The sequence below is a fragment of the Akebia trifoliata genome, chromosome 5, assembly GCF_017979445.1.
Source record: "Akebia trifoliata isolate Shusen 1 chromosome 5, ASM1797944v1, whole genome shotgun sequence".
NCBI lineage: Eukaryota > Viridiplantae > Streptophyta > Magnoliopsida > Ranunculales > Lardizabalaceae > Akebia > Akebia trifoliata.
The window spans coordinates 3,634,512-3,662,250 of record NC_141379.1 but is presented as its reverse complement, the minus strand read 5'-3'; the positions used below and the strand labels follow the sequence as shown (position 1 = coordinate 3,662,250).

Sequence of the window (27,739 nt, the reverse complement as noted above, 5' to 3'; positions counted from 1 at the left end):
ATGGTCCTTGTGATTTGGGTGGTTTGAATCCTGATGACCATCAATGGTCAAAACCTAAGGAAAATGCGTTACAGTTCCACGTAGGCATATTCCTAACTAAAAAAGTAAAATTCATCTGTAGATAAGAAAAGAGTTAAGGCTATCAAATAAGGAATTATAATTGTTTTAGGAAAGTTAACCCACCTAGATTTTTTTTTTTGAGTGATCTTAAAACAACTTTTAAGGACTTTAAACCCATGCAAAGCACAGAGCGGATCCTTTGTATAGCACTTTTCCTGTAGTGCCTTTGATGATTAAAAGAGTGCCACATTAACCACTAATTTAAACTACTCCATTAAAAAGTCTTAGAAAATTGGAGGTTCAGTGACCGTCCATTTTCATTGTCATGGATCATGTTAAAAAAGAGTCTTTTAATTTTTATTTTTCTTTCAAATCTGATCCAAACTATAAGTGCAAAAGATTTGAATTGTTATTTTTTTTTTAAATGATATTTTGTAAGTTGTAGAAGAAGAGCTATAGGGTGGTACAGGAAAAAAATGCTACAGAGGATCTATTCCTTGCAAGGTAACGGCTTGATAGTAATTAAATAAAAAAAATTCAGGGTGATTTAGACACATGCCTCCATGTTTTGGTGAATATTTGAACTACCCCCGCATTGTCAAACTGAAAACATACTCCTTGACCTAGATATTATTTGAGAGACTGACAAAAAATTGACTTAATTACCCTCATCTTCACCTTTAACTAAGAACTCTATATTTTTCTCCTTAAAATCAGTCATGTTCAACCCTTTCAACCTTCAAATCTCAAGAACAAGATAGGATTTTTGTTGAAGCTAAACTTAATGTAATTTTGAAAAAAAAAAAAAAAATCAATAGATTTTGGAGAGGTTGAATAACTTAAAGATAATTTACTTTAGAAATTAAAAAGTTTGTTAACTGCTTTTTAAGAGGAAAATCAAGGGTTTTTGGTTGGATTTTGAAAGATGGGAGGCATTTAAATCATTTTCTATAAGTCTTTAACGATAGATTGATGTCAAGGGAGCCATATCATCAATTCAAAGATCAGGGATATCTCAAACATTCATCAAAACATGGAGGGGAATTTCTAAATCATCCTGAATTTAACATATTTAATTTGTTTCTATCTAGAGAAACATCAAATTAAGTAAGATATTGATGAAGATATTAAATAATTCATCAATGCAAACTAATTGAACAGTAAATATTAAAAAAATGACTATTTTCTATTATGGAAAGTTAGGGTTGATTTAAAGATTCAGTTACAAAAAATCTACCTATTTAATGTGTATAAATACAAGAGTCTTTATTTTTGGAAGGTAAAATACAAGAGTGTTGGTAACTAGAAATATACCATAAAAGACTTTGAATGTTAAAATGACTAAAATATCCCCACTTTCTCTTGCAAGTACAAATGGGTCTCAGGTAAAAAGTCACGATATTTTTAGTTTTGCTTAACTTTCTTTGAATAATACCTTATAGTATTTGAGCTGAAAGTTAAAAAAAAATGAAGATGGTCACCCCCTTTTTCAACAAGGGCAAGGTTAAAATGGTCATTTGGAAAAAAAATATTTTTTTATTCTCACGTTTTGCAAATGTTTTAAGTAAATTGTCCAGTCGCAAATGTCCCTATATTTCCGTAAAGTCCAAAAAAATATAGTTAGTGGCAGTGAATGTCTGCCACGTGTCAAATCTTTGACTGAAGACTTTCCATAAATGTACAAGCATTTAAGGTGCAATCATTACAATTCTTATCCTTCCCTTCACAGAACCAAAGAGTGGAAGCTTAACAGTCACTATCAAAAATCAGTTCTGACCGTTAGATCAATCCATGGATCAACGGTCTTGATCGCACTAAAGTCCTTATAAAACCCATTCTCTCTCTACTAAACACATTCACACAACCCACCTCCACCTCTCTCCCTCTCTCTCTCTCTCTCTCTTGCATGGCTTTTACTAGCCAATATAGAGATGATCTCAGCTTTCAGCCGACATTTTTATCAGAAAATTGCATGAAACCCAGCCATGGATTTTCCTTAGAAGCATCTTCATCGAAAGGATTCCAACAAAATTTCAATCATTTGGATCAGTTTTCTCTTGATGGGACGATGATATCGAATCCTAACTTCGGGGTTTCGGCACCGAGTTTCAATCCATTTGATCATTTCTCATCTGGGAGTTCATCTACTAATTTCGATGCGATCGAATCGAGGCCTTTTATCGAAGAAGGTGGTAAGGGCTTGTTAATGGAGAAATTTCCAAATATGGGTTTCATGAATTGTCCTCAGATGATGCCATCGGAGGCGATTACAGCGCAGAATCAAAGCCATTCACCGATCAATTTCCTAGGATTCGAATCGGCAAACTTTGGACTAAGGGGTGCGATTTCTTGCGAAACAGCGGAAAATCCAGTTTATAAGGAAGTTGAGTTGAATAGGCCAAACATGCAGATTAAAGAAGCTGGCAAAGGTCATAGGAAGCCTAAGGTAGTTAAAGGGCAATGGTCTCGTGAAGAAGATAGGTATTGTTTTTTTTTTGGGGGATTCATTTGGGTATTTTTCATATAATATTTTCTTAATTTCTTTATCTGTTTTTTTTTTTTGAAGTAGAAATATTGATTTTTTTGAAAATGGGTTTTTGTAGAACATTGGTTCGATTGGTGGATCGATTCGGGCTGAAGAAATGGTCTTATATCGCTAACTTGATGAAAGGGAGAATCGGGAAGCAGTGTAGAGAGCGATGGCATAATCATTTGAAGCCCAACATCAAGGTCTTCCCTCTTTCTTCTTCTTCTTCTTCATAAACCCATTTCTTCACTACATGCATGTATCTCCATAAGTATGTACATTCATATCCATTGTCATTTTCCTAAAATAGTCCTCATACGCCGCGCGTCCTTAAGTTCGTATAAACGTTTAAAACGCGTCGATACGTGTTATTATTTTGAAAACGTGTACGAGCTTGGTGTTGGCATGATCATGTCATGGTATCAGGCCTATAAGTATATATAACAAATAATGTATCTATAATATTAATTGCAATTTTTATTTTATTTTTACAAAATTTAGTTATATTAGCAACTTTGCATGAATTTTGATTTCCTAGGTTGCAGTGGGCCTTGTGTTTGTTTAGTCATTTATATATAGGCATTCACACATTGCTATTTTTTTTTTTTTTATACAAAATTTAGTCATATTAGCAGCTTTGCTTATATTTTGATTTCCTTGGAGATGCTGTGGGCCTTGAGTTTGTTTAGTCATTTAAGCCTCGTCGATACGTGTCGTTCTTTCGACAACGTGTACGCATTACAGCGTGTAGTCCAAATGGGTTGTTAGCATCATGAGTCATCATGGAATCATGAATTAATACATACATTCATACATATATGTATCATAGAATGCCTATATTCATTTTCCTTGCAGAAGGACACATGGATTGAAGAAGAGGACAAGATTCTAATTCAGGCTCATATAGAGATTGGAAACAAATGGGCAGAAATTGCTAAGAGGTTGCCTGGGAGGACTGAAAACTCCATAAAGAATCATTGGAACGCAACGAAAAGAAGACAATTCGCAAGGCGGAGATGCCAAAGCTCGAAGAACACCAAATCAAGCCCACTCCTTCAGAACTACATCAAGAGTTTGGCCTCAAATCCAAATGGATCTGATCAGAGGACGAACATCATCACCAACTCCAACATTCCAATTGCTAGTACTATGATTATGCCTCCAACTCAACCTGAGAATTCGGATTTTCGCCCAAGTGATCAATTAGTGCCAACTTTTGATTTTAATGAGGTCCAAGCCTCTGATCCTTTTTTCGACATGAAGATGATTCCTGATCAAAGAGGCACTATAGGGTCTTTCTTTGATGACATGGCTTGTTCTTCTGTTGGTGTTGGGAGGAATTTTGAGATGGAGATGCCATTAGATATGGGTTCACTGATGCAGTGTGAAGTGAAGAAGGAGATGGATTTGATGGAGATGATCTCTCAAACCAATATTTAGATTGTTATATTAGAGTATTAGATTATGATGCATTTTAATATGGTGTACTGTGATAAACCATACCCTCTGAGATATGATATGGTGTTTCATAATACACCTTATTAAAATACATCATAATCCAATACTCTTATATAAAACGGCTTTTAGATATTTGGGGATCTTGAGAATGGATTTAGTTGGTGGTATCAACTTAATAGTTTGTGTGTGTGCGTGTCTTTTTTTTTTTTTTTTTCTGTGTTGGGGTGGGGGGTGGTGTTAAGTAAGATGGAATGGTGTGTGCGTGTGTGTGAGTGTGTGAGAGTGAGAGAGTGAGAGAGAGAGTAGTTAGGTTTGATCAAAATGTTGTGACATGTGTTATAAACTTTCTTGGTATGGCATCAGTTTGTTTTGTTTTTCTGTTAGGGTTTTGAAAGTAATCATTTGATTTCCTTCACATTGCTATCGTGAGTCCCAATATTAATGCCTATGAAGCTTAACCTACCATGCATGTAAACAACATATATGCTTGCATGCATGTATGTATGTGTATAAGCAAATGAATGAATGATGGGGTTATAATATATGACCATATGTGTGTATTATCTATGGATATACAACATACATATACATATGGTAACCCTAAACAATGTTGATGTTTTCTTATTAATGACTTGCTAATTTTTTTTTTATCATTCAATTAAGTCATCATTGATTGCAGCAAAAAGTTTTATTCTTTAAAAAATGAGTCTAGTTCTTGTGCACTCAGGGTAGAGGAATGAAACTCACCTCCCACACCTCAATACATGCCACGTAAATCATAATCCAAGAAAATTATGAAAAGGAGATAGTTTAGACTTTAATTTATAAGATTATGGCTTACGTTTCTGGCATTGAGGTGCAAGAGGGTTTCAATCCTCCACCCTGGGTTCATAGGATCTAGACTCAAAAAATATTATATGGCACAAAAATTAAAAACTAAAAAGATTTGACAATATCCATCACCGTAAAAAAATATTCGTTAAGAAGTGGGACCCACATGATCCGAGACTCCAGGTGTACTACTGGCAGACTCATTTTAAAACTTGGCTCAAGTCAAGATGGTTTGACTTGACTAAGTCATCTCAATCTCGGAGGCATCTGAGTGAGATATCCATAGTGAATAGCTCGTTGTTGATTTATTCGAGATCTATTTTATCTATGTAAGTTATGAATACTTTTGGAATTGATCTAGTTTTTTTTCTTCATATAATTTGATATATTTTTAAAATTTTAAATATTTATACTTTATATAATATAAAATAAAATGTTATGATAACATTTATTGATATAGTTTAAGTGTTGGGTTCTAGTGAATACTCATGAAGAATGAATCATGAGAAAATAAATGATCTCTACCGTGTAAACATAAAATCCAATGGTCAAGATTTATACATATGCCCAAACACACATCTCACAAATACTTATCTCAATGATAAATTTCCACCGTTGGATTTTGTGTTTAAATGATGCAGATCATATGATTTTCCATGAGTCACTCTTCATGGGTTACCGAATCCTGACCCATAGTTTAAATAGAGAAATACTAGGCAAGTCTATATTGTTTCATTTTTATTACAAAAGTTCCCTTGGAGCTCTCACAAGTCCAAGGGAACCTCACTTTATCAAGTTTGTTACTCAACAAATCTTGAACTGGGTACCCACATTACTTTAACGTTGTATTTGGATTGAGAGAAATGAAAGAAGAGAAGAGAAAATAAACGAGTTTCTCTCTATTTCTCTTGTTTGGATTGTTAAGTGGGGAGAGAAAAGGAGAGAAAAAAAAAGAGGTGAGTTTTCTTTATCTTCAAAAGTGGAAAGAGGAGGAGACTTTTAAAATATTTTATAATTCTAACTCTCCCCTTAGGTCTCTTTTAAGATATTTTAAAATTTTAAAGTTGTCCCAAGTTTTCTAATGTCAATCCAAACATGGTGGAGAGAAATTAAGTTTTTCTTCTCTTCTCTTAATGAATTTCTCTTCTCTCCGCTTCTCTCAATCCAAACATTGCATAAAAGACTAAATACTTATAATATGCTCAACTATTTTAATCAAATATCTACTATATTCTCTCTCTCTCGTCTCAATATCGATTCTCTCCCAATATCATTGATGAAGTCCAAATTATTTATTTATTTATTTTCAGATTAATGATAAAATGACTCGCTAAAACATAGGTTGTTTGTATGAGGTAGTTGATGTGGCAAGTGAACAAAATCGTAGATCTTTTCCATGTGTATCCTAAAGAAAAAGATCAATGGTTTTGTGCAATAGCGATGTCAACCACGAACAAACTAATTACGTTTTTTCTAGTCAAGTTATCATGGCTCTTATTTTTAATATGAGTTTTACCATGAAATCTAAAGGGTTGTGGTGTCGAATCACCAATGTAGTCATGTGGGCCCAACAATGGTTTTGGGAGAGAAACAATGTTCAGAAGATAGGGTATAATAGATATGAGAATTGTTCGGAACCCTACGTGTTTTGTCCTACATGAATTAGAAGTTTTGGAATGGGCTCATTTTTTTATGACGATGATCTCCTCACCGTAAGGCAAAAGGTAGGGTATATATATATATATGTGTGTGTGTGTGTGTGTGTGTGATATAAAGAACAAAGGGTATTTAATCTTTTAAATAATGTGGGTCCCGCACCAAGATTTGTTGAGTAACAAACTTGAAAAAGTAAGATTCCATTAGAGTTTTCACAACTCAAAGAGTGTTTTTTTAACAAAACTGCAACATATGGGTCTGCATGTAAGTCTCTCTAGTTTAAAACTCAAAAATAGGATCTAAATACAAATAAATTACAAAACCTATTTAAATTGGTTTGAAACAATTTGACTCTTTCAAGATAGTATGCATGACTTAGACAAATCATCTTAGTCTCAATGTTTACAAAGTTCATATACATGTACATATATATTGTAGGAGTGATTGTTTGCTCACTGTGCTGTGAGCAAATTTGCTCACAGACCAACACCATTTTGACATGTGGCGCTGTTGACATAAGCAATAAGAGACGTTTTTCTCTTGCCCATACATCTACTGGCGAAAAATCTTAATTTTTAGATTTCAAATCATAAAAAGTATCGTGGAATCTACATGGATTATCATATTGGCAATCGAACATCACAATCTTCTAGATTTCATGAAAAACGTCATCGTTAAAAAAATAAATTTTTTCAAACTTGATCGATGGTGTTGAAAATGGACAGCTACCGAGCACCCAAATTTAAAATTAAAATACAATAGTGAAAAATAATTTTTTTTTTTTTTTAATTTTTTAATTTTATTGTTGAAAATTCATAAAATTTCATCCTCTACAACACTCTTGTATTGGATCATATTTTTGAATTCCACAAGGTGATCTTATCAAGAAATTTCGGATTTTTACTATGGACAGGAGAGAGAAATTCTCGTATTATTACTTACATCATCAGCACCACATGTCAAAACGGTGTTGGTCTGTGAGCAAACAATCACTCGATATTGTAGCCCTAAACCAAATAAATATCTACGTCGATTACTTGCCAAGTTTGTTTTGAGTACTCGTAACTCTTTGTTAATTGTGGACCCAAAAAATATTTCTTCATTTTTTTATTTAGAAAAAAAATATGGAACTGTATATCAAGAAAATGTCTCATAATAACCGTTTAGATTATGAAGAAGTGGGACCCATTATGACATGGCATTCCAAGTGTATCGTTGACAGCATGGTTTTAAAACCGTCCAAAAGAAACCGAGATAACTTAGGTGAGTCATCTCAATCTGGGGGCATCTGAGTGAGATATCCGCTGTGAATTACCCACTCACATTGACTCGTCCAAGATCCAAGCTATCTCCGATGAATTTTGAAGACTCGCCGATTCAATCTTGTTTGGTGTTAAGAATTTAAGAGTCGTGCTGGAGTGACCTCAAGATTGTATCGTGACGAGAAAGTGTGTAGGAATCATAGATACTTTTTAACTTGTATCTCGATGAAAAGCATCTATGGTTCTTACACATTTTCACATCAGGATCTGAAATATGAGGTACAATCTTGAGGTCACTTCAGCATTATTTAGACTTTAAATATGGGTTGGGATCTGTTCACTTGTGAAGAATATTGACTCATGGAAGAAACAGATGATCCCAACCGTGTAAACATAATATCCAGTGATTCAATTTTATCCTCGAGATTCATTTTATCTGGATACATATAAATCCCAACAGTTGGATTTCATGTTTACACAGTTGTGATCATGTGTTTTCTCACAAGTCATTGGAGCCCAACCCTTTACATATTTGTGATCTATTAATTATTAAAGGGTTTTGATCCATTGACTCATGGAAAAAACACATGACCCACATGTGTAATTATAAAATCCAATGGTTGAGATTTATCCGCAAAATCAATATTCTTGATATTTGTGTCACCTTGATTTATGTAAATCTCCATTATTGGATTTTATGTTGAATTGTTATAATCTGACTACCCCATGTGGCACACTCAATCGACTCTCCTGATGAGACAAGTTCAGGAGTTGCAAATTTATTTGTCTCGGGATACACAGGTGCACTTCCCCATAAAAATGTGTATCCCAAGGCATACAGACCTGCGGCTCTCAAATTTTTTACGTCAAAAAAGTCGATTGAGTGTGTCACGTGGGGTAGTCAGATTATCACGACTCTTATATGTTTACCCGATTGGGATTATGTGCTTTTTCCATCTGTCATTCTTAACGAGTTCACCGGAGCCCTAGTATAAAAGAGAGAGACTTATTGGACATACATCACTCTTCCATTTTACTACAAAAACTCCCATGGAGTTTTGACAATTGCAAGGGAACCTTACTATCAAGATGGTTACTCAACGGACTTCTAGATGGGACTTGTATTATTTTGCAAGATTAAATACTTCAATTACTCTCAGTTTTTTAAATCAAATACCAACCATATACACTCTCCTCTCATCATTCATTCTCTCTCCCAAAATCATTGTTGGGCCCATATGATCACGCTGGCAATCCAACACTAAAACCCTTTAAATTTCATGGTAGAACTTAAATTTAAAAAATATTTTTAGCTTGATCCATGATTTTGAAAGAGAAAGAGAATAGAAATTTGATTTAAAGAAACAATGATATTATAAGTATTTAATCTTTTAAAATGATATAAGTCTCATTCTAAGATTTATTAAGTAACAAATTTGATAAAGTTTATATTTAAATAATGGGGAATGCTAACGTCCAATATTTCATGGGGATGCTAGCGTTATCCAATACTTTTTTTTTCAATAATACCCCCTCTTTGTTTTGTCTTTTAGTGAAAAAGAAAAAGGTGTATTAGTCTTTTATATAATAAATGTTTTACATAATAAATATTATGAGCATTTAAGTATTTTGAATTAAATATCTTTTTTTTTTCTGTAGTAAATACTTTGACAATTAATGCCAACATAATAATATGTATTATTATCTAAAAGACTAACATACCCTTATCTTTTTCACTAAAAGATAAAACAAGGAGCGATATTGTTAGAAAAAATAAGAGTTAGATAATGCTAAGGTCCCCATGAGTAGGGGTGTCAATGGGTACCCATTCAACCGAAATTGAACCGAAAACCGAATACCCTGGTTCCGGATCCCTTTTTATTAAAACCAATTAGAGACAAGTTTAAAATGGAACCAAACTGATGAGAACCGAAATTGTTAGGTTCTATCCAATGGGTATCCACCAGTCCTCGGAACTGATTGATTTTGTCATTTCTTTCCATACTATATATGGTTTAAGGTATTTTTTATTTCAAAAATAAATGCATGTTATATGAAATTCTTCAATTTTTCATATAAATTATTGATTGAAATTTAAAATGAATTACTCTTCTAAAAAATTATTACTTTAAAAAAAAGAAAAATTTTTATTTTTGAAAAAAACAATTAATTTGTATCTTAAGTATAACAAATTATAACTAAGTCAACAATTTTGATGATAATATGTTAATTTTTTGGAAGGAAATTTTTTTTATAATGATTTGAAATATTTTTTTTCTCATTCGATTTTTAAGAATCGGAACCGATGGGTACCCATGATTTTTGGTGGTTATGGTTCCGGATCCATTTATTTTGGAATCGGACCCAAATCCGATAAGAATCGGAACCGACCCATTGACACTCTTACCCATGAGTTCTTGGACATTAGCATTCCCCTTAAATAATATTTTATATGATGAACTTATTTAAATTGGCATGGAACGATTTGACTCTTTCGAGATTAGATGAATCATCTGAGTCTCAGCTTGTTGAGACGAGATGGAAAATGGGTGGGAAAATCATGGTTGCAAGTGTTTGGCAAGGCTATAGGTTTTGATTTTTGCTATCTGCAGAAGCTAGAAGTGATTCAGAAAATCTGTTGTTTGGCTGTAGAAGCTGCTTCCAATTCCAGCTACCTGCAGAATCTACTGCACCTCCTTGCCTCCTTCGCTGACTCAAATTCATCATTGTTACCGTCGGAAGCTATTCATTTCTTGTAAGTCTCTCTCTCTCTTCTCTTAAACTCTATTTAACTTTAAAAAAAATAGCCGTTGCATTAAAAAAAGAATTGTTGTTTTTATTTTAATTTGGATGTTAAACAAGTAACTTCATTATATGTATTATTGTTTCTATTTTAATTTGGATGTTAGGTTCTTCTTTCTCTACAAAAATGCTTATATTTAGTGGGGTTTTATTGGAGGGGTTCAAACTACCACTTCAAAACATTGGCTTTACAAGTGATTTTGAATGGATTGTAGAACTTGATTCTGGATTCTGATTATAGATTGTCAAATTCAAACTACAGAAATCTAGAATTTCTAAGTGCGAAAAAATATTTGTCCTGAAGACAATAGATTTTTGGAAAGAGATATAAAAGATGGCATTTAGGTCATTGTCAATCGCGTTATTGTACTCATTAAAAGCAGGCTTACCAATCAAATGATAATAATCAACAGCTTTTTATATTAAAATACAAATTTATTATGTATTTCAAATCCTAAATGACTAGTGTGTGAGAAATCAGAAGAAATAGCCTATAAGAACTGTTTCTGATTCTCCATGTTTTTTATTTCTGATAATGAAACTATCAGGTCAATAATCCGTACCAAACGATGCATCAGATTCTAGAATCTGATTATGAGCCAGAATCAGAATCTAAAATCCGAGGGTTAATTTCCTATAACCCACTCAATCCATCCTCTTCAACCTCTTGAAGAAAACTCTTGGTTTTGGGCAGAAAAATCAAGGGTCTTGACTAGATGTTGAAGAAGATGACATTCAAGTCATTTTATGTTAATTTTCATTTGGGGGGGGGGGGGGGGGGGGGGGGGTATGTCGAAATCATCCAAAAAGGGAAAAAAGGTAATATATTTCCCGTGAATAAACTTCACCTTCATCCATAGCAAGAATTGCTTTATCAAATTGAAGAAAAGCAAAAACGAGAACATTCAACGTTCATTATAAATCCGGGCCTGAAAATTGGAGCGGCCAAAGAATAAGATTGTCCCAAGCAAGAAAGAGACTTGTCCCCTAGCAATCTTTAACTAATCTTTCATCAAACATGTTAAGATGGGCATCGATTCCTTTCATATGTTACAAACAACATATTTATGTACAAAGCATCACTTCGCCTTTGCCTTGATCCCCTTCACCCTTGAATACAAGAAGACTCCGGCGAGAGCCACCCCAGTTCCTGAAATCAAAGCCAGCAATAATAGGTTTCTCAGGAAACAGTGGTCAGCATGGTGTAGTGGGAGGTAATACAAAGTGAGAACTGAAGAAAACAACCATTATTAGATTCATGTAAAGTGAGATTTACCAAGAGCATTAATGGGCAAGACAGTTGTTTGGAAGAAGAGAACTGATGCCACAATGACCACCACCCTCTTCACACAATTGCCTACAGAATGGCTAACAGGGGATACCCTCTGTAATATCATATATGAAACCTGCCAGAGTCAACCAAGTAGAATCAACAAGCAAGTAACGACAAAATTTATTTATAGATTTATTGCAAAGTCTACGTTATTACACAAGTGTTAAGTAAAAATATTTCATTTGAGTCATGGAAATGGGTATAAAGGGGTTGACTTGAAAAACATGGGATCTTCTCTAGACTCCCGACCCCCCGCCCAAATGAGTTTCATTGGCTTCCTGAAATGAGGTTTTATTAGTCAATTCCAGAGCCCAACATCAGGATTGGTCTCAAAAGATAATATCTAACAGTGGTCCTGGTCCTACTTCTCATTAAAGGAGTTAGGTAAGGAAGTCACAATTATCACATTGAGTTAGGAAACAATTTAATCCAACCTCACATGTGAATTCACGGTATTGGATGCCCATTTGTGATGTTGGGGCCTTTATGAAGTATTTGTATGTGATATACAACGTCTGGGATGACCTATGATGGGGTTTCAGCTACTGGTTGTCCCTTAGAAGGGGTGACCTATTGAATGGAAGTTAACATCATCTTATTTAAGGACTCACATGAAAAGGATGACTAGTTCAAAGTTGGTAAAAATATACAACACTATCAATTGAAAATTAGAAATCTAGAATCCAAACAATATGATTCTAGAGAGCCTTCCTAAAGGTAGGTTAAATACACCAAAAGAACTTGGTATAACAAATAATAAAAAAAATCCTCTTTCAACTTTCTAAATTAAAAAAAAAACCAAGTTATTATTATTGTCAACACCTTATGCCAACTATCGGACGAGATTTAAAACCATGATGGTAACATGAATAGGGGGTATGACTCTATGAAGTATGAATAGAAACAGAAGCAATGAAAAATATCGTAAGACTCACCTGCTGATAAGCATGGAAACAGAGCCCAGCCAGGAGAGATCTTGCACACACCTCTCTAACATTCAAGCCCTAACATGAAGAAATAAAAGTAATCTGAGATCTTATAGTGAAATAAGATGTTTTCAGAATAACAAAACCTAGATCAAAATGAAATTTTCACTGTAATGTATTTCTATTTTGTTGTGATATAATACTTACAGCGGACTGGAGGTATGAAGGAGTAAATTTGATACCTTCCATGTACAGAGACACAGGAGCTACTAGGATAAACGACATGATTGTTATTATTGAGAACAGAGTTATGTTATCCAGAGATTCCTGTTGAAGAATAGAACGTTGGTTAGGGTAATTTAATGAGAGAAACATTTGATAAGTTAGCTAAATGTGGTCGGATTTGACTGATTAGTATCCAAATAATCAAGACAATGAACCAAAATTAACCATATCTTCATAGACAGTTTGCCTATGATGGATATATATGATGTAAGAACAAGATACTTGCATCGCTGGGGTTATTTAGATTACCTCTTTCTTAACCATTAACTTTTTGCTAAGTACATTACGAGATTGGTTAGTCAGGTTAGAAGCCATTGCACTCCAAAAGCCAACCCTGTTTCACGATAACAGAATGATGAGATAATATACATAAGAATCTAGGCTTAACCACTTCTAATTTTGAGTAATCACGATTTTTTCGACAGAATTCTGTATAAAGAGTTATCCATGTAAAACAGTATAAGTGCTTCTGTGATCTTTTGTACTAAGATTAGCAGTAATAACAGAACAATCTACTTACCAATTAAAGGAGGCTTCAGTGAGTGATGCCAATCCTACTCCACCAACAATTGGTACAAGGGAAGAAACTACCCAGAGAGTAGGTGCCTGTGTGAAGAGGATAGGAAAACAAGACGTCAAAAAGCTTCAATGATAAAGCAGTAAAAGAGTATCCAACAACAATAAAGCTATGGAATTGCTGAATTAACCTCCCACAATATATGTGTATATACCCTTTCACAGCCACACACACTAATATTACTGAAGATATCAATCAAAATATTTCAGTTTCTATGCTGACCGAAATAGACATCATAATCGAAATTCAATACCTTGGGTAAAACAATCTATATAATAAAACACAATGTTAGACCCCACTCCTTTCTCTCAAGATTTATACCCCATAAACAACGTATTTCAAGGACAGTTGTCCCTCCTCCTTTGTCTTCTCTGTTCTTCCCCTTCCCAAGAATACCCCCTACTTTATTGCCTTTTCTCTTCAACTCTTCTCCAAAAAAACACCCTTACTACTTTCTATATTGCTTTTGCTCTTGTTCTGTTTTCCAATAATACCCTTTCAAATTTATTATCTCTCCTCTTTCATTCTCTAAACCCCAAAGAGGATGTCTGTACTGTATATCTTTATATACTATAAGAAAAACATATTAACTTGAATGGGCATAATAGTTCAGGCTCTGTTGAATAGTGACTATTTGCAAAAAATAAGAGTTTCTCAGACCCATGTTGCATAATCAACTCGAAAAATTACAAGCACCCGATCTGGATAAAGATTTACACAAATATAATGATGATTATTATTTTCACCTCCAGCGATGCAATCTGAATCAGTAAAAGAAAAAATAAAATAAAATACGAAATCCTTACCTCTCCTAAAAAGAAGGCAGAGAGGATAACTGAGAAAAAAGGCTCCATAGCTTTAATTGTGTGCGTGAATGAGACAGAAACTTTTCCAAGACTCATATTCGTGAAGACGTTTCCGAGAGTGTGAACTACGGCCAATGGTAATATTGTTACAAGCTGTAAAGAGGAAATTTTCACAGCCTCAATATGTGATTTATGATACATTAAGGTATGTAACTACAGATAATTATCTAATAAATCCATTAAACCACAACATAGAAATACCTGTGAAGTACTAATCTTAGGTCTCTTGTAGAGATTAAATGTCCACATAAAAAGAACAATCGAAGCCCCCATGGCAAACTGAAACAGTGTGATTGTCATTGGGAAGGGATAAACCTGCAGAACCTGTAATCAAGCAGCTTTCAAGTTTCAGTAGAAATTGAGTTCTTGGGAACAAAAACATAAACAATTGCACACCAATTCAAATTATTTGCAGGCCCAAAGATCTAATTTTTAATGCCAAGAAATTTAATTTTCAGTTCTAATAATTGAAAAAAAAAATGGAAAATTAGAGATGGTGAAGAAAAATGGGGCATTTTTTTTTTCTCAAAACCAAATAAAATTAGGTTTCAGTTCCAATTATTTGAGATTTTTTTCTCAAAATTTCAGGCCCAAATATGTAATTTTTCATGCCAAGAAACTTAATTTTCAGTTCCAATATAATTAAAAATGGAAAATTTAGCAAGGGTGAATAAAAATGGGAGATTTTTTTCTCAAACCAAATAAAATCGAAAATACAAAAAACTTCAAATTTTGAACAAATAAACACATCGATCACAAGAAATTAGACGAACCTGCTTGTTGTAAATGTTAAAGTAGATGTTGAAAAGATACCAGAAACCAAACAGTGTTCCGAGCTCCAAAGTTTGGACCAAACTGTTGGGCTTCGAAACCTCTTCTGCGCTCTCGGGAACCGATGCAGCTTGAACACTGAAATCTTTGGTTCCTCGATTGGAAACAAGAGAAGGAACAGAAGTCCATCTATTGAAATTTGAAGAGGAAAACAGAGGTGATGATGACCTAGGGCACGATGAAGCAGAGACGCCATTGATGGAGATGAGATCGAGTGATTTTGAAGAGAAAGAAGAAGAGAGATAGATAGGATTGAATCTAAGATTAGGGTGAGGGTTTTGGATTTTGAGAAATGGAGATGAAGAAGAGAAAGACAATGAAGCGCCCGGCATTTTCTTTCTTCGAAGAGAGAGAGAATTATGGGAGGTTTGCAGTTTTGCAGAGGAGGTTTTCTTCTCTCTCTCTCTCTCTCTGTCTATATATATATATATAATAGTAACTGTTATATGCCCACCAATATTATAACTATAAACGAGATTTAAATTTTTTTAGAACTGCTAATGGCACCTCAACTTTGTCCTATTACACTCCATTTTCTTAAATTAATTATCACACCCCAATTAAAGATTAAAAACACATTCTTCAAACGTTACAAAGGATTGGCACAAATTATAATCTCAACATTACAAAACGTTATAACACTCATTTCAAACAATTTTACTAGTTGTTTACAATTTATTTGATAATTAGGTATCTGTGTAGACATCACCTGTATCTTGGCTTTGCCCAATCCATAGAGCATGATTTTGTCCAAGGACTAGTCTCAAGGGTATGTGTAATGCCTGTACATCACTCGTATCAGGTAATTGAGGGTGTGCCATTGCGGGTGGCCCCTGAGAAATTAATGCTCATACTTGGTATCGAAGTCACGACTTATGACCAATAATCATTTATCAGTCTGAAATTACCATTAAGCCAACCCTTGGGGGGTATCTATTTACAATTATGATTAAGCTAGTATAAAATACTAAACTCAAAAGCTCTCTCTCTTCCTCTCTAGATTTCTTTTTATTTTATTTTTATAAAATAAGTTGATTTAGACACACCCATCCAAGTTTTAACACATTTTAAAGTTATCCAAGCCCTAATTTCTCTCAAAAAATTCTTCACCTTCAAGTTATTAACTTCTAATGTAAATTATTTTTTACACTCTTCAATCCATAAACCTTTGGATTTTCTATCAAAAAATTTGTCTTTCTATTAAAACAAAAAATAAATTAAAAACATCTTGTTCTTGAGATTTGAATGTTGAATGAGATAGAATCTTAAGATCAAGACGAATTTATCCTAAAAATTCATCATCTTCAAGTTGTTAACATTTGGGATTAACCATTAACGTATTTAATCTTGTTTTTGATTATCGTTTTTAAAGTCTTATAGAAATTCTCGATTTTTCTATCCAAAAATCCATTTTTTTAACTTCATACAAAAAAGCTATCTTTTTCTTAGGCTTCGAATGTTGAACAAGATAGAATTGTAAAAATAAAAAGAAGAAGAAAAAATACAAGTTGGAAAAAAAAAAAAAAAACACAGTTATTTCTAACATTATATTGACCAAAATGGGTTTGTCTAAATCACCCAAAAAAATCTATAAATAAAAAATTTAAATAAAATAGAAATTGACACCTTGGCAGAGAAACCTTAAAAGAGTAATTTTGAGGTGCCTCTAGGTTTTGTAAAAATTTGCACCTGAAAAGGTTTTGTAAAAGTTTGAAATACTTCAAAATGTTTCTTGAATTCGCTCTTGCATGGGAGACTAACGTAAAATTACCAAAACACCTTCATTATCAACTTCATGAAAATTTCTTAACTCTTTTCTTCAACCTCTAAAATGTTTCTTTATCAACTTATTGAACCTCTTCCTTCAAAAGATATTGTCACCAGACTCCCTAAAAATCCCTCTTTTTCTTCAGGTTTGATGATTGAAGGAGAGAGAATATTTAGGTTGAAAATAAGGTAAAAGAAAATTCCTTCCAAGTTGACAAAGATTTATTTTGAAAAATCACATTTTTTTTTTTTAAAACTGAAGATGAGGTATTTTAGTCATTTTATACTAATCTCCATTGGAAGACCGAGGTCAATGGGGCATATGCCATCAATTAAAATCCGTATGTCTTAATACACGTGTCATTATTATCCTGTAATTAAAAATAAATTATTTAATGTAAAAAAGTTGTGTAAATAAAAAAAGAAAAGAAAAAAGAATGAGAAATAAAATCGGAAAAAAGAATTATATTATTTTTGTGTAAATAATAGATATAGATACAGAAATTTTAATACATTAAGAAAAAATTTTGGCCGTGATTGGTCTATGATTGTCCACTTTCAGCCGCCATGCACAAAGCCTACTTTTGGGGTTGATTCATTTGATATAGAAGGAAGAAAAGTCTTCCTGGAGATTTTTTATAAGACTATTGATGTTAATCTATTGGCACCCCAATTTTTACTTATTGTACCTCGATCAGTGAAATTATTTATGACACACCAAACAAAAGATTAAGCACACTATCTAGCTAGAGAGTAAAAAATTTGATATCATCGAGGGGAATGGATCCTCTGTAGCGCTTTTTGTGTGTAGCACGATTGCATATGGTAAAATCCCACCGTTTTGACATCGGGAGAATAGTGACCGTCCATTTTAAAAGCTTGGATTTGGCAAAAAAAAAAAAATCATTTTTATTTATTTTTAAATCAAATCTATGACATCAACACTAGAGGTCTGTATTGTACTTTTTCTTGAACATTGTCGTATTTCTCATATGAAGAGAGTGCTACACGGAACTACAGGAAACATGGGTTACAGAGAATCCACTTCCTTGTTTTTCTCCCCTAAATTGAGAATGATTATTCTAAGAGAGATTTATTTGGCAGACCTATTTATTGCAATTTTATTACGACGACTCCCTTACTTTATTATGTTTGTTACTTGGACAAACCTTACTTTATGAATCAGGCTAGTATGACTTAAGTTATTAAGATATAAAATCTTACTAAAGGTTGTTGGGCCCCACATGAATTTTCAAATTAGCAAATCCAACATCACAGCTTTCTCGATTTCATGAAAAAAAACTCAGATTCAAAAGTAAAAAAATTCTAACAATAAAAAAAAAAAAAAAAAATCTTTTTGAACTTGATCGTAGGTGTTGAAAATGGATAACTACCAAATTTAAAATTAAAATTAAATTATGAAAATTAACTTTTTTAGAATCGTTTTTTCCAAAGTTCTTATAATTTTAGCCTTTTTAATCTTGTGGCATCAAATCATGTTTTAGAATTCACTCCAAGACATGTAAAGTAACAAATTAACCGCATAAATTTGAATTTTATGACATGGATGCCCACTCCAAGGTAGGTAACTAACTTCATAAAGGAAGGTTCCCTCGGAATTGTCAAAAAGGGAGTTTTTGTAGTAAAAATGCAATAGTTAGGTTTGCCGGGTAAATCCCTCTTATTCTGATCAATGCATTATTTTTTATTTTTTCGATTGGAGTGCAAGAACAAAAAATTTGGGATGCCAATAAAAACTGTCTTTGTCAAAATGGCTATTTAGTTTTTTCGAATTATTGGAGTAACCATGTTTTACAAATATCTATTAAAATTTAAAATGACCATATACCTATTTTCATATTTATTTATTTATACCAAAATGGATATATCTATACAAACATTACATTGAATTTACAATTATCATGCCTTCTGTTTAAAAAATAAAATTCAGACAAATGAACTGATTTTTACCAACAAAGTTACAAGCTGAATATCCTGAATACCTTTATTTTAACCAGAAACTCTTTTTCACAATTTTATAAAAAAATAAAATAAGAGATAGTTTATTCTTTGAGGTTCATACAAAGAATAAAGAAAAAGACATACACTACCCTCACATATTAGGTAAGTAGGGATAAATCCATGTGGGTGGCCAACGAAGGGGCTTAAACTCAAAACCTCTCCCTTTTTGGAGGGATGCCTTGGCCATTGAGCCCAACGCTTGTTGGTTTTATCATTTTTTAGATTCCTTGACTTGCATCAAATTGCTTTCTAAGTCGTGTTGCCATCTCTCTTGCTACGTCTTTCCTTTCTACTCAGTGTACACATACTCCCCTATGGGATAAAAGAAGAATGATAGTAAAATTAAAGGGATATTATTGAAGGGTGTGATGGGAAAGACAATAAAATAGAAGGAAGAGAAGATGAAAATCAATAAAGTCAAATAGTGTGGACGCCACTTCACTGTAGTTCGAGTAGGACATTTATCCCCACAAAATTGTAACTAGAGTGGAGTCTACCATTGTATTTTATAATATAAATTAGAGAGAAATATCAATAAAGAAAGAATTGTTGTTATGACTTCCTTTGTAGTTTTGATGTAAAACATTAAAATCCAAAAGGATATTTTTATTTATGTACATTTTTTTCCAGATACTCGTAATGAAGAATTATTTTTTTGAAAGAATCACAATTTACTTGGGAAAAATTAGAAAATGACTTCATTTCAACGTTAAATACCTTCACCAAATTGTTGATGGACAATTTAAAGCCATGCCTATTCTTTTAGGTTGGAAGAGATGTTTATGATTATGTCGAATGGATCAATTATGATATTCTTTCACTTGATGGAAATTCTTGCTTTGTAGTACGTGGTTTTAAATCTCACCTGAGTCGTCTCAATCTCATCCAGTAACGATACTGATATACACAATGTCTCAACAGTCACATCATCTCGCAAGATAAACGAGTTGTCTTGGAGGATATTTTAAAAATCTCGTCCAAGTTGGTAAAATTCGGACAAGTTAAGGGGAATTTTATAGGTTTTGATTAAAATAATTAATTTTTTAGAATTTAAATAATAATTATATAAATAAAACAGGATTTTATGATTAAATATTTTCTAATCTATCTTATATTATTATAAAATTATAATTATTTTAATTAAAATATATGTAAATCAATCAATATAAACCAAGTTAAATAGATTGTTTTGTCTAAAGACTTGTTGACTCATCCAAAATAACTCGATCTTGCCCATGGATGATATGAGACTAAACCATGTTGTAGTACACTCAATTGGGCCTACTAAACCATAGTAGTCAGTGCACCCAACAAAAAATAGTGATTAAATCAATACCTAGGACTCGGCCACGAAGAATTAACAAATTTAATAACTCGAAGTTATTAATCACTTGAATTGTTTGTATAGAGCTCTATCAAACGATTTGTCTACCGGGTTAGTGGGTCCAAGAATATCTCAATTCAATGATTATAAATCAATCATGAAATAAAAATACAAATTTAGTTCAATCCCCCTCGTTGGTCGTTCATAGGGATTTATCCCGACTCACCTGGCATGTGTAGTTTATGGGGGCATTGCATGTCCTCGGCGGATATGGGCGAGATATGGTGCACTAAGAGGCCATAGTTGCCTTGTCCCTACTAGTCAGGCCTACAAGTACCCACACTCCGTCGACAAAAACAAAAAAAATACAAATCTAATAACTAGAGGCCACTAATCAATTTGACTGTTTGTGCTTAAGTCCAATAAAAAATCCTTTATAGGGTTACTCGACGCAAAATGTATTTCACAAGATGACGTGTCCATCTATGAGTGCTTCACAGAATATTATATGTAAGGTGCTTGCATCAAACTCACTAATTATTTAAAAAAAATAGTGATAAAAAATATTCTTTCATAACATAAAAGATACGAGTGGATGAATTATTCAATAAAGTGATGTATTATAATATTCATTCAATATGTCTTTACTATTTATTTTTAATGAAAATCCTAACAATAATCAAACATGTATGCACGGGTATTACATTAGACATTGAGCTAATGTGGAGGTGTACATAGAACCATAGATGTTTTTCACTCGTATCTCAAGAAAATCACTAATGGTTTCGTGCACACCTTCACGTCAGCTCAGTATCTAATATAGTGTCCAGCGCAATCACTTTAGCATTTTTCTATTTTATTATAATAAAAAAATAAATGACATTGAGGTCAATATCTGGCATTGAGCCCGCCTATCATAAGTATGAGTTGGAAGAGCGAGATAGAGACAAATACCCAATGGACGGTGAAAAAGCTTTCCTGCACGCAGGAACCTTCCTTCTGTCTTGCAGCCTTGATGCTCAGTTCTATTCTCCCGCACACCCGCTCTTGCAAGGCTAGCCGGGAGGGAGGTGCTTTTTCCGGGTTTGGTTTGCCTCTTACATAGTTCTTACTATTATAATGAGACAAGATGGCATAGAGAGTTGCCGATAAAAATGTATTTTCTCAAAAAAAAAAATGTTCAAAGGATAATTAAAAATTATTAATTATTAAGCTCTTTTTTATTTTTTATTTTTTGTCAAAATGAATAAAATTGCAAATGTATTGCTCCCGTAATCAGGTTATTTAATTTGTTCAAATAAGAAAAATACCCATTTAATCTTCGTATTCATATTATGAGATAAAGGAAGTCTGCAAATTCAAATTCGTCGTAACTCCTAATTAATATTCTAAATTATAAAAAAATATTTTTAAAATATATTAAATTATCCTAGTTAATATTTTAAATTTCAAAAATATCCTTATAATATATTAAATTATAATGTAAAATATAAAATTTTAAAATATTTATTTAAATTAATTACAAAAAATTAATCTTACAAAAATACTTTTTTTTTTTTTTAAATATATGAGTGTTTGTACATACCATCTACTTATTTATTGTTTAATAGTATTTTCGTAATATTATTATGAAATTTATAATAGTTAAGGGTAATTTCGTAAATAGGAATTCTTTGCAAGGGCATTTTCGTAAATAAGAAATATCTTCTTGTATATTATATTACGCAAATTCTTACAGATCTATAACGAGGAGATGGCGCGAAACAAGGACGAGCCTCCAGCCATTCGCGTCTACACTGTTTGCGACGAATCTAGGTTTTTTTTTTCGATTTTTAATCTCTCCCTTTATTTAATTTTAATTTTTTTCGACATTCAAGTTCAAATATGTCGATGTTGATAACCAAATCGCATGTAAACAAGATCGAAATCGCACGAAATTAAAGAGTGGAAATCAGGATTAAACCCTAATTTTCTCCTTTTGAAGTTTTATTTGGTTTTAATTGCGGATTGAATCAGAGAATGTCTATTGATGTTAACCCTAACAATTTACATCTATCTGTATCTCTTTCGTGCTAATTAGATATCTGATAGTGAGGAATGTACCGGCATTGGGATGCAGTGATGAGCTTTCGAAATTGTTTGGATCATATGGAGATATAGAAGAGTAAGTTCGTTTTTGTTTCTATTTTAAATCAAATTATGGCCTTCAATTGGAATCGCTGTATCAAATTATGATGTCAAGAGAGACTCAAATATGTAAACTTTTTATAATTTGGTTGGGAAGATAAATGGGATTGAAATTTTGAAAAATTTATTAAGAGTTAAACCAATTGAAATCAGAATGTTGAGATGCTTAGTTTGATTGGAACAATTCTATAATAGCTTATCCAAATGTAAGATAGAGTTGAATGCCCGTAATATGGTTCTTGTAAGCAACCCCAAAATAGTTGGGATAATGCTTTGTTGAAGTTGTTTTTGATGATGAAGATGGTTATAGCTCATTGCAATGGCCAAGATCGCTTGTGACTTAGGTCCTACTGATCTCCTTAAGAACTGTGAGTAGTGGTAAGGATTTGCTTACATGAGTGTCCAAGGGGTGGCTGGTAGATATAAGAACATTGTGAAGTAATTCCTTTTTATACCTAAACCATGTTTATAGTCGTTCAGCCGCATTTCCTTTAAGGGGAAGGAGAGAAGGCATTTAGAAAGAGTAAAATAAAATATCCAAGAGTGCAATTATAGGCTGGAAGCTCGTGAGGTCTTATGATGGAATCCAACTCCAAGGCTCCATAGTCATAAGGATGACAAGTGAAATGTATGAAAATCCCTGTCCTAGACTCAGCCATGCCATTGGTGGTGCCAAGCTTTCATTGTATTTGTTATGCCATTGGCAGGAACTCTATGAATTTTCCATGCCATTGGAAAGGTATGATTGTAGGTTGTCGTCCCTGATTAAAACTCCTACTCAAGTGGCGTGGCAAACAGCTTGGCAGTGCAACTAGTTTGACAAATACGAACCACTGCTAGGCCCCATAAATGAAATTGTGCACCACCGGATGGCGCCAAATGAGATGTATCCTTCCTATGGCCTCCAAATCTCAGGTCTTCATTGATCCCCCTCCATGCCTACAAAATGACCCACACTCGAGACATTTGAATATAGGGACATTATCGCAGGTGCCAAGCGCTTACCATTTACCACATGGTGCCAAATTCCCATTTCCATTATGTTGCTGTTGATTGGCACGTCTGTGTCTCATCCATGTGTCAATCTATTTTGCACCATGTACTTGTAACTTGATTACATTGCATAAGATTGCCACATCAGATGTAACTGAATTTTGGTGAAAGAACGCTTCTTAGATGTTTTAGTTTAGTAGTGAAGCAAGAGCTATAAAACCTTGCCTTCACCCTTATATCTGTAAAGAAACCATTTTAGACTTCCCTCATAGGAACAACTTCCTTTATTTCTAGTTGATTTCCATCTATGGTGGTTCTTGAAATAAGCGATTTTTGCTAAGAGACTTTGAAATACCATCTGCCTGGAACTAGTAAGTTTCTCCATGTCGAGTCAAACTAAGCCAACTTTTGGTGGTTCCCTTCTATCAGTTCCTCTAAGTTTCATATTTTCCCTACAACACAAAAATTAAATTTGCTGGTTGGTCCCTAGTATACATGGTTCATGGTTGAGACTAGGATGGTATTTGGTTCTGATTGATCCCCCAACTTTTGTTTTTTGGTTGAGACTACGATTCTATTACTTTATTGTCTCCCTCTTGGGTGAGTAAAGTAGGCTAAGATGTAGCTCTATTGCTCTCATTTCCATTACTTTTTAACCACAAAAGAAGATAAGCATTGAGTAACTAGCAATCATTGTAAATCTTTTGTAAGAAATTTCTTTTTCTTTTCCCTTTTGATTACCTGTTCTGATAAGGAAATAGTTTATAACTTGTTTTCATACCTTTTTTAGGTATAAACCAATGGATGGAGAAGAGTGTGAGCCATTTACTGATGTTTATTGGATCAAATTTTTACAGGTCAGCAATGCCAGGTGATTAAAACTAATACAATTTTCACTATCTGATTTATGATTGTAACCAAATGTCCAGAAATCCAAATGTGCAAAAGAAAATTGTAGTTAATACCTAGGAGCTTTGTTCTTTTGATTTAAACTTGGACAAAATTTAAATCCTTTTAGACTATGATTGGTTTTCATTGAAAGTTTAACATTCATACAATCATACCTCTCATTCAATAAGTCTGCTTCCTTGAGAAAATGATTTTAAATGACAAACTAAGTTGAGGTACAACATTAGATCCTTACCTTCAGAAATTGCTTAGACATATTTTATTTAAATACTTCGGTTAGAGCAGCTGTTATTATCGTCTCAGCCTTTTTGATGGAAATGCCTTGTGCTTTCAATACCCTAAACTGTACATTCAAGCAAATATTTTCCCTTACCCTATTTTTATGTGCTCCCCCCCCCCCCCCTCTCTCTCTCTCTCTCTTAAATTTTAAAGGATAACTGTATTAAACATGAATATATTCTTCGCCATCATTATTTTGTTCTCCCTTTTTAGTTGTTTTGTTTATTTTTGACTATAAAACCAAATTTTTCTCAAATTTTATCTTTGCTGTACACTGAAATGCTCTTATGCTTTAGAAGTTGTATGTGTTTGACCACTAGTGTCTACCTATTGCAGGTTTGCAAAGAGGAAACTGGACGAGTTTGTTTTCCTTGGGAATCGACTACAGGTGTCATACGCTCCTCATTTTGAGAGCCTTTCGGACACAAAAGAAAAATTGGAGGGCAGGAGAAGGGAAGTTCTAGCACGAGTATATGGTTAGTTTCTTCTTTGAATGGTACACAAAATCCTAATTACAATCTTCTCAAGGCAGGAAAAGAAATCCTCGTTTGACTGAAAAATGAATTACTCGAGATTTTGTTCCTAATTGCTGCAGGAAGATCCAAAGGGCCTACAACTAGTAAATCAGATGCTTTCGCTGAACCTCTATTGTCCCCTGCTCCATCACATCCCAATTGCATTTCTGAGCAGAGCTCCAAGCTAAGGTAGGGGGTGCTCTTTATTCTTTAGCTTCAATTTTCTTAGTGCAGTGCTTTTTTTGGATTCCTAGTCTTCTAGGTGTTGTTTCTGTTGCATTCTTTGTATATGATGTATTCCTTTTTCTCTAGGGAAAATGTGGAATCAGAACAAGCTTATCACATCAGAGATCCTCCCGTCAGAACTGTGTCCTCTAACCAGGTATGTTGCTACGCTTTAATGCAATTTATTGTGGCACTGTATGCGGTGCAGCTTTGATGTAGTTCACATGGTTACTACATTCTTTTCTTTTTTTTTTTGTTTTTTAAATTTTAAATTTTTATTATTATTTTAGATTGGAGATTCATCTTCTTTAACAGCTGGGACAGCTTCATGTCCCTTTAGTTGTACCATGTGTTATAGAAGTAGACCTGCAATGTTAAGTTTCCTTTTCCAAGGAAAATTTTAAACATGCATTAATTTTTCTGTTTCTTGACAATTTCCTCCTTGTTTATATATAAATTCTCAGGAGTACTTCCCATCGTCATCAATGAATCAAACTGTTCAATTGGTGAGGGAGAAGCTTGGCAAGGTAAAATAAACTTTTTTTTTTAATTTTTATTTTGCATGTATTCCCTTTTAGAGCCTTGACAAATTTTATTTTAAAAAATTCGAATGATCTGCGTTTCAGATACAATCAAGTAGTGCCCATGTAGAAGCTGGGCCCGCATTGAAGAAAACACGAGTTGACAACAGAAGAAGAATCTGACGAACCATTGCTGATGGAGATTTGAGAGAAGTGAGTGCATATGTTCTTGAAATTCTGTGTTTTAACCATATCTTTATCCCTGGAGCAAACGCACTGCTGTGTTGGCCCAACAACCCAAGGGAGGGTATTTTGATGGGAACTACAGTTCAGTGGTTGTTTGTCTAATTTGCAACGATGGTGCTCTTAACCTATGGTTTTAAAACTCGTTTTGACGTCTCGTCTTGGACAAGTTTTCCTATATGTTTGAGTTGTCTCGTTCAACAATGAGAAAAATGAACGGTAGTTTTAAATCTCGTCTGATACGTTTGACTTGTCTATCCGTCTCGTTGGTGGATGATACTGAGAGGCATTGGACGAGATTTAAAACCATGGACGAGATTTAAAACCATGTCTTGACCCCACTTGAATATACATGAGCTCCATAACTCACTTGTGTCCCACACTTCAATTTTGCTTTGTATATACACTCGCCTGACCTGGAATTCCAGTTGCTAATAACTACAAAATGTAAAGAGCTTATTGTGCAGTTTCTTTCTTTCTTTCTTTTTTTCTTATTTCTTTGAATTGTACTGTCTTGTTAATTGATTGTAATAATACATACATCAAGAAAATGGGTATATTTTTATGATCAGATCATGAGTAAGATATAACTACTTTTAAGTTTCTTTTTTTTAAAAAAAATGCTTGGAAGTGATTTTCCAAGACAATTTTCTTTTTTTTTTTTAAGGGTAAACTGGACTTACAAAATGTATGTTAATGTTTTGTTGCTCCTTCCACAAAAAAATGAAAACTGACCATTTCTTGTTTGATGCAATGGATATCTCTGGCAATACTGAATTTCCAGGCATAATTGTTGTTTATGGCAGAAAATTCCACTTAACTAAGACCTGAAAGATGAGGGATGTGATAGTATTACTAGGATGATTATAATCGAAAGTTCCAAACTTATGATATAATGAAAACACATCATCTTATTTTAAAATAACATCGTAAGTGATTATTATATTAATGGGTATAAGACCATACCATTTACTTTGTAGGGTAATTTTGAAAATCTCTCCTGGTTTTGGGCGAAAATTAGAGATACCCCCATGTGTTGTCAAAGTCATAACATATCGCAAACCTCAAGGAAAAGATAGTGGTTTGGTGGAGAAGAAAGATTTTGGGGAATAAAAAAACATGGGTGTTTGCCAGGTTGAAGATGATACGGTGAAGAAAAGCTTTTTAAATGTTAGTAGTGTCTCATGCAAGTCCGAAGGCCAGAGGATATTTCATCTGTTTGAAATAAACCTGAGGGTGCCCCAAAATTATTAGTGGTGTATTTTCAATTTTTTTTTTTTTTTCTTTCTATATAACAGTTCAATGATAATTCTTACAGTGGCAATGATTTTTTGACTCAA

General features: G+C 33.4%; 3 protein-coding genes across 5 annotated transcripts; 2 read left to right on the top strand and 1 right to left on the bottom strand.

Annotated features, from left to right (window-relative positions):
* The first annotated feature begins 1,879 nt into the window (after positions 1 to 1,879).
* On the top strand, positions 1,880 to 4,420 carry LOC147401063 (uncharacterized). The gene is made up of 3 exons (XM_086442193.1): positions 1,880 to 2,541; positions 2,664 to 2,790; positions 3,443 to 4,420. The coding sequence occupies exons 1-3, from the start codon at positions 1,967 to 1,969 to the stop codon at positions 4,025 to 4,027; spliced, it is 1,287 nt and encodes a 428-aa protein (XP_086298319.1). The 5' UTR covers positions 1,880 to 1,966; the 3' UTR covers positions 4,028 to 4,420.
* Positions 4,421 to 11,430: 7,010 nt separating this feature from the next.
* LOC147401062 (triose phosphate/phosphate translocator, non-green plastid, chloroplastic-like) lies at positions 11,431 to 15,829 on the bottom strand. 2 transcript variants are annotated; one of them, XM_086442191.1, is made up of 9 exons: positions 15,357 to 15,829; positions 14,785 to 14,907; positions 14,524 to 14,676; positions 13,661 to 13,746; positions 13,390 to 13,474; positions 13,063 to 13,182; positions 12,865 to 12,933; positions 11,873 to 12,002; positions 11,431 to 11,746 (listed from the first exon to the last, which is right to left on the bottom strand). In XM_086442191.1, the coding sequence occupies exons 1-9, from the start codon at positions 15,744 to 15,746 to the stop codon at positions 11,676 to 11,678; spliced, it is 1,227 nt and encodes a 408-aa protein (XP_086298317.1). In that variant the 5' UTR covers positions 15,747 to 15,829; the 3' UTR covers positions 11,431 to 11,675. The 2 variants fall into 2 exon arrangements, with proteins under 2 accessions (XP_086298317.1, XP_086298318.1); XM_086442192.1 differs by having other exon boundaries at positions 15,397 to 15,684.
* Positions 15,830 to 22,244: 6,415 nt separating this feature from the next.
* Positions 22,245 to 26,846, top strand: LOC147401061 (RNA-binding (RRM/RBD/RNP motifs) family protein). 2 transcript variants are annotated; one of them, XM_086442189.1, is made up of 8 exons: positions 22,245 to 22,342; positions 22,608 to 22,691; positions 24,498 to 24,578; positions 25,232 to 25,371; positions 25,491 to 25,599; positions 25,723 to 25,792; positions 26,100 to 26,162; positions 26,262 to 26,846. In XM_086442189.1, exons 1-8 carry the CDS (start codon positions 22,281 to 22,283, stop codon positions 26,337 to 26,339), a joined length of 687 nt encoding a protein of 228 aa, XP_086298315.1. In that variant the 5' UTR covers positions 22,245 to 22,280; the 3' UTR covers positions 26,340 to 26,846. The 2 variants fall into 2 exon arrangements, with proteins under 2 accessions (XP_086298315.1, XP_086298316.1); XM_086442190.1 differs by lacking the exon at positions 22,608 to 22,691 and having other exon boundaries at positions 22,280 to 22,342.
* The last annotated feature ends 893 nt before the right edge of the window (positions 26,847 to 27,739 follow it).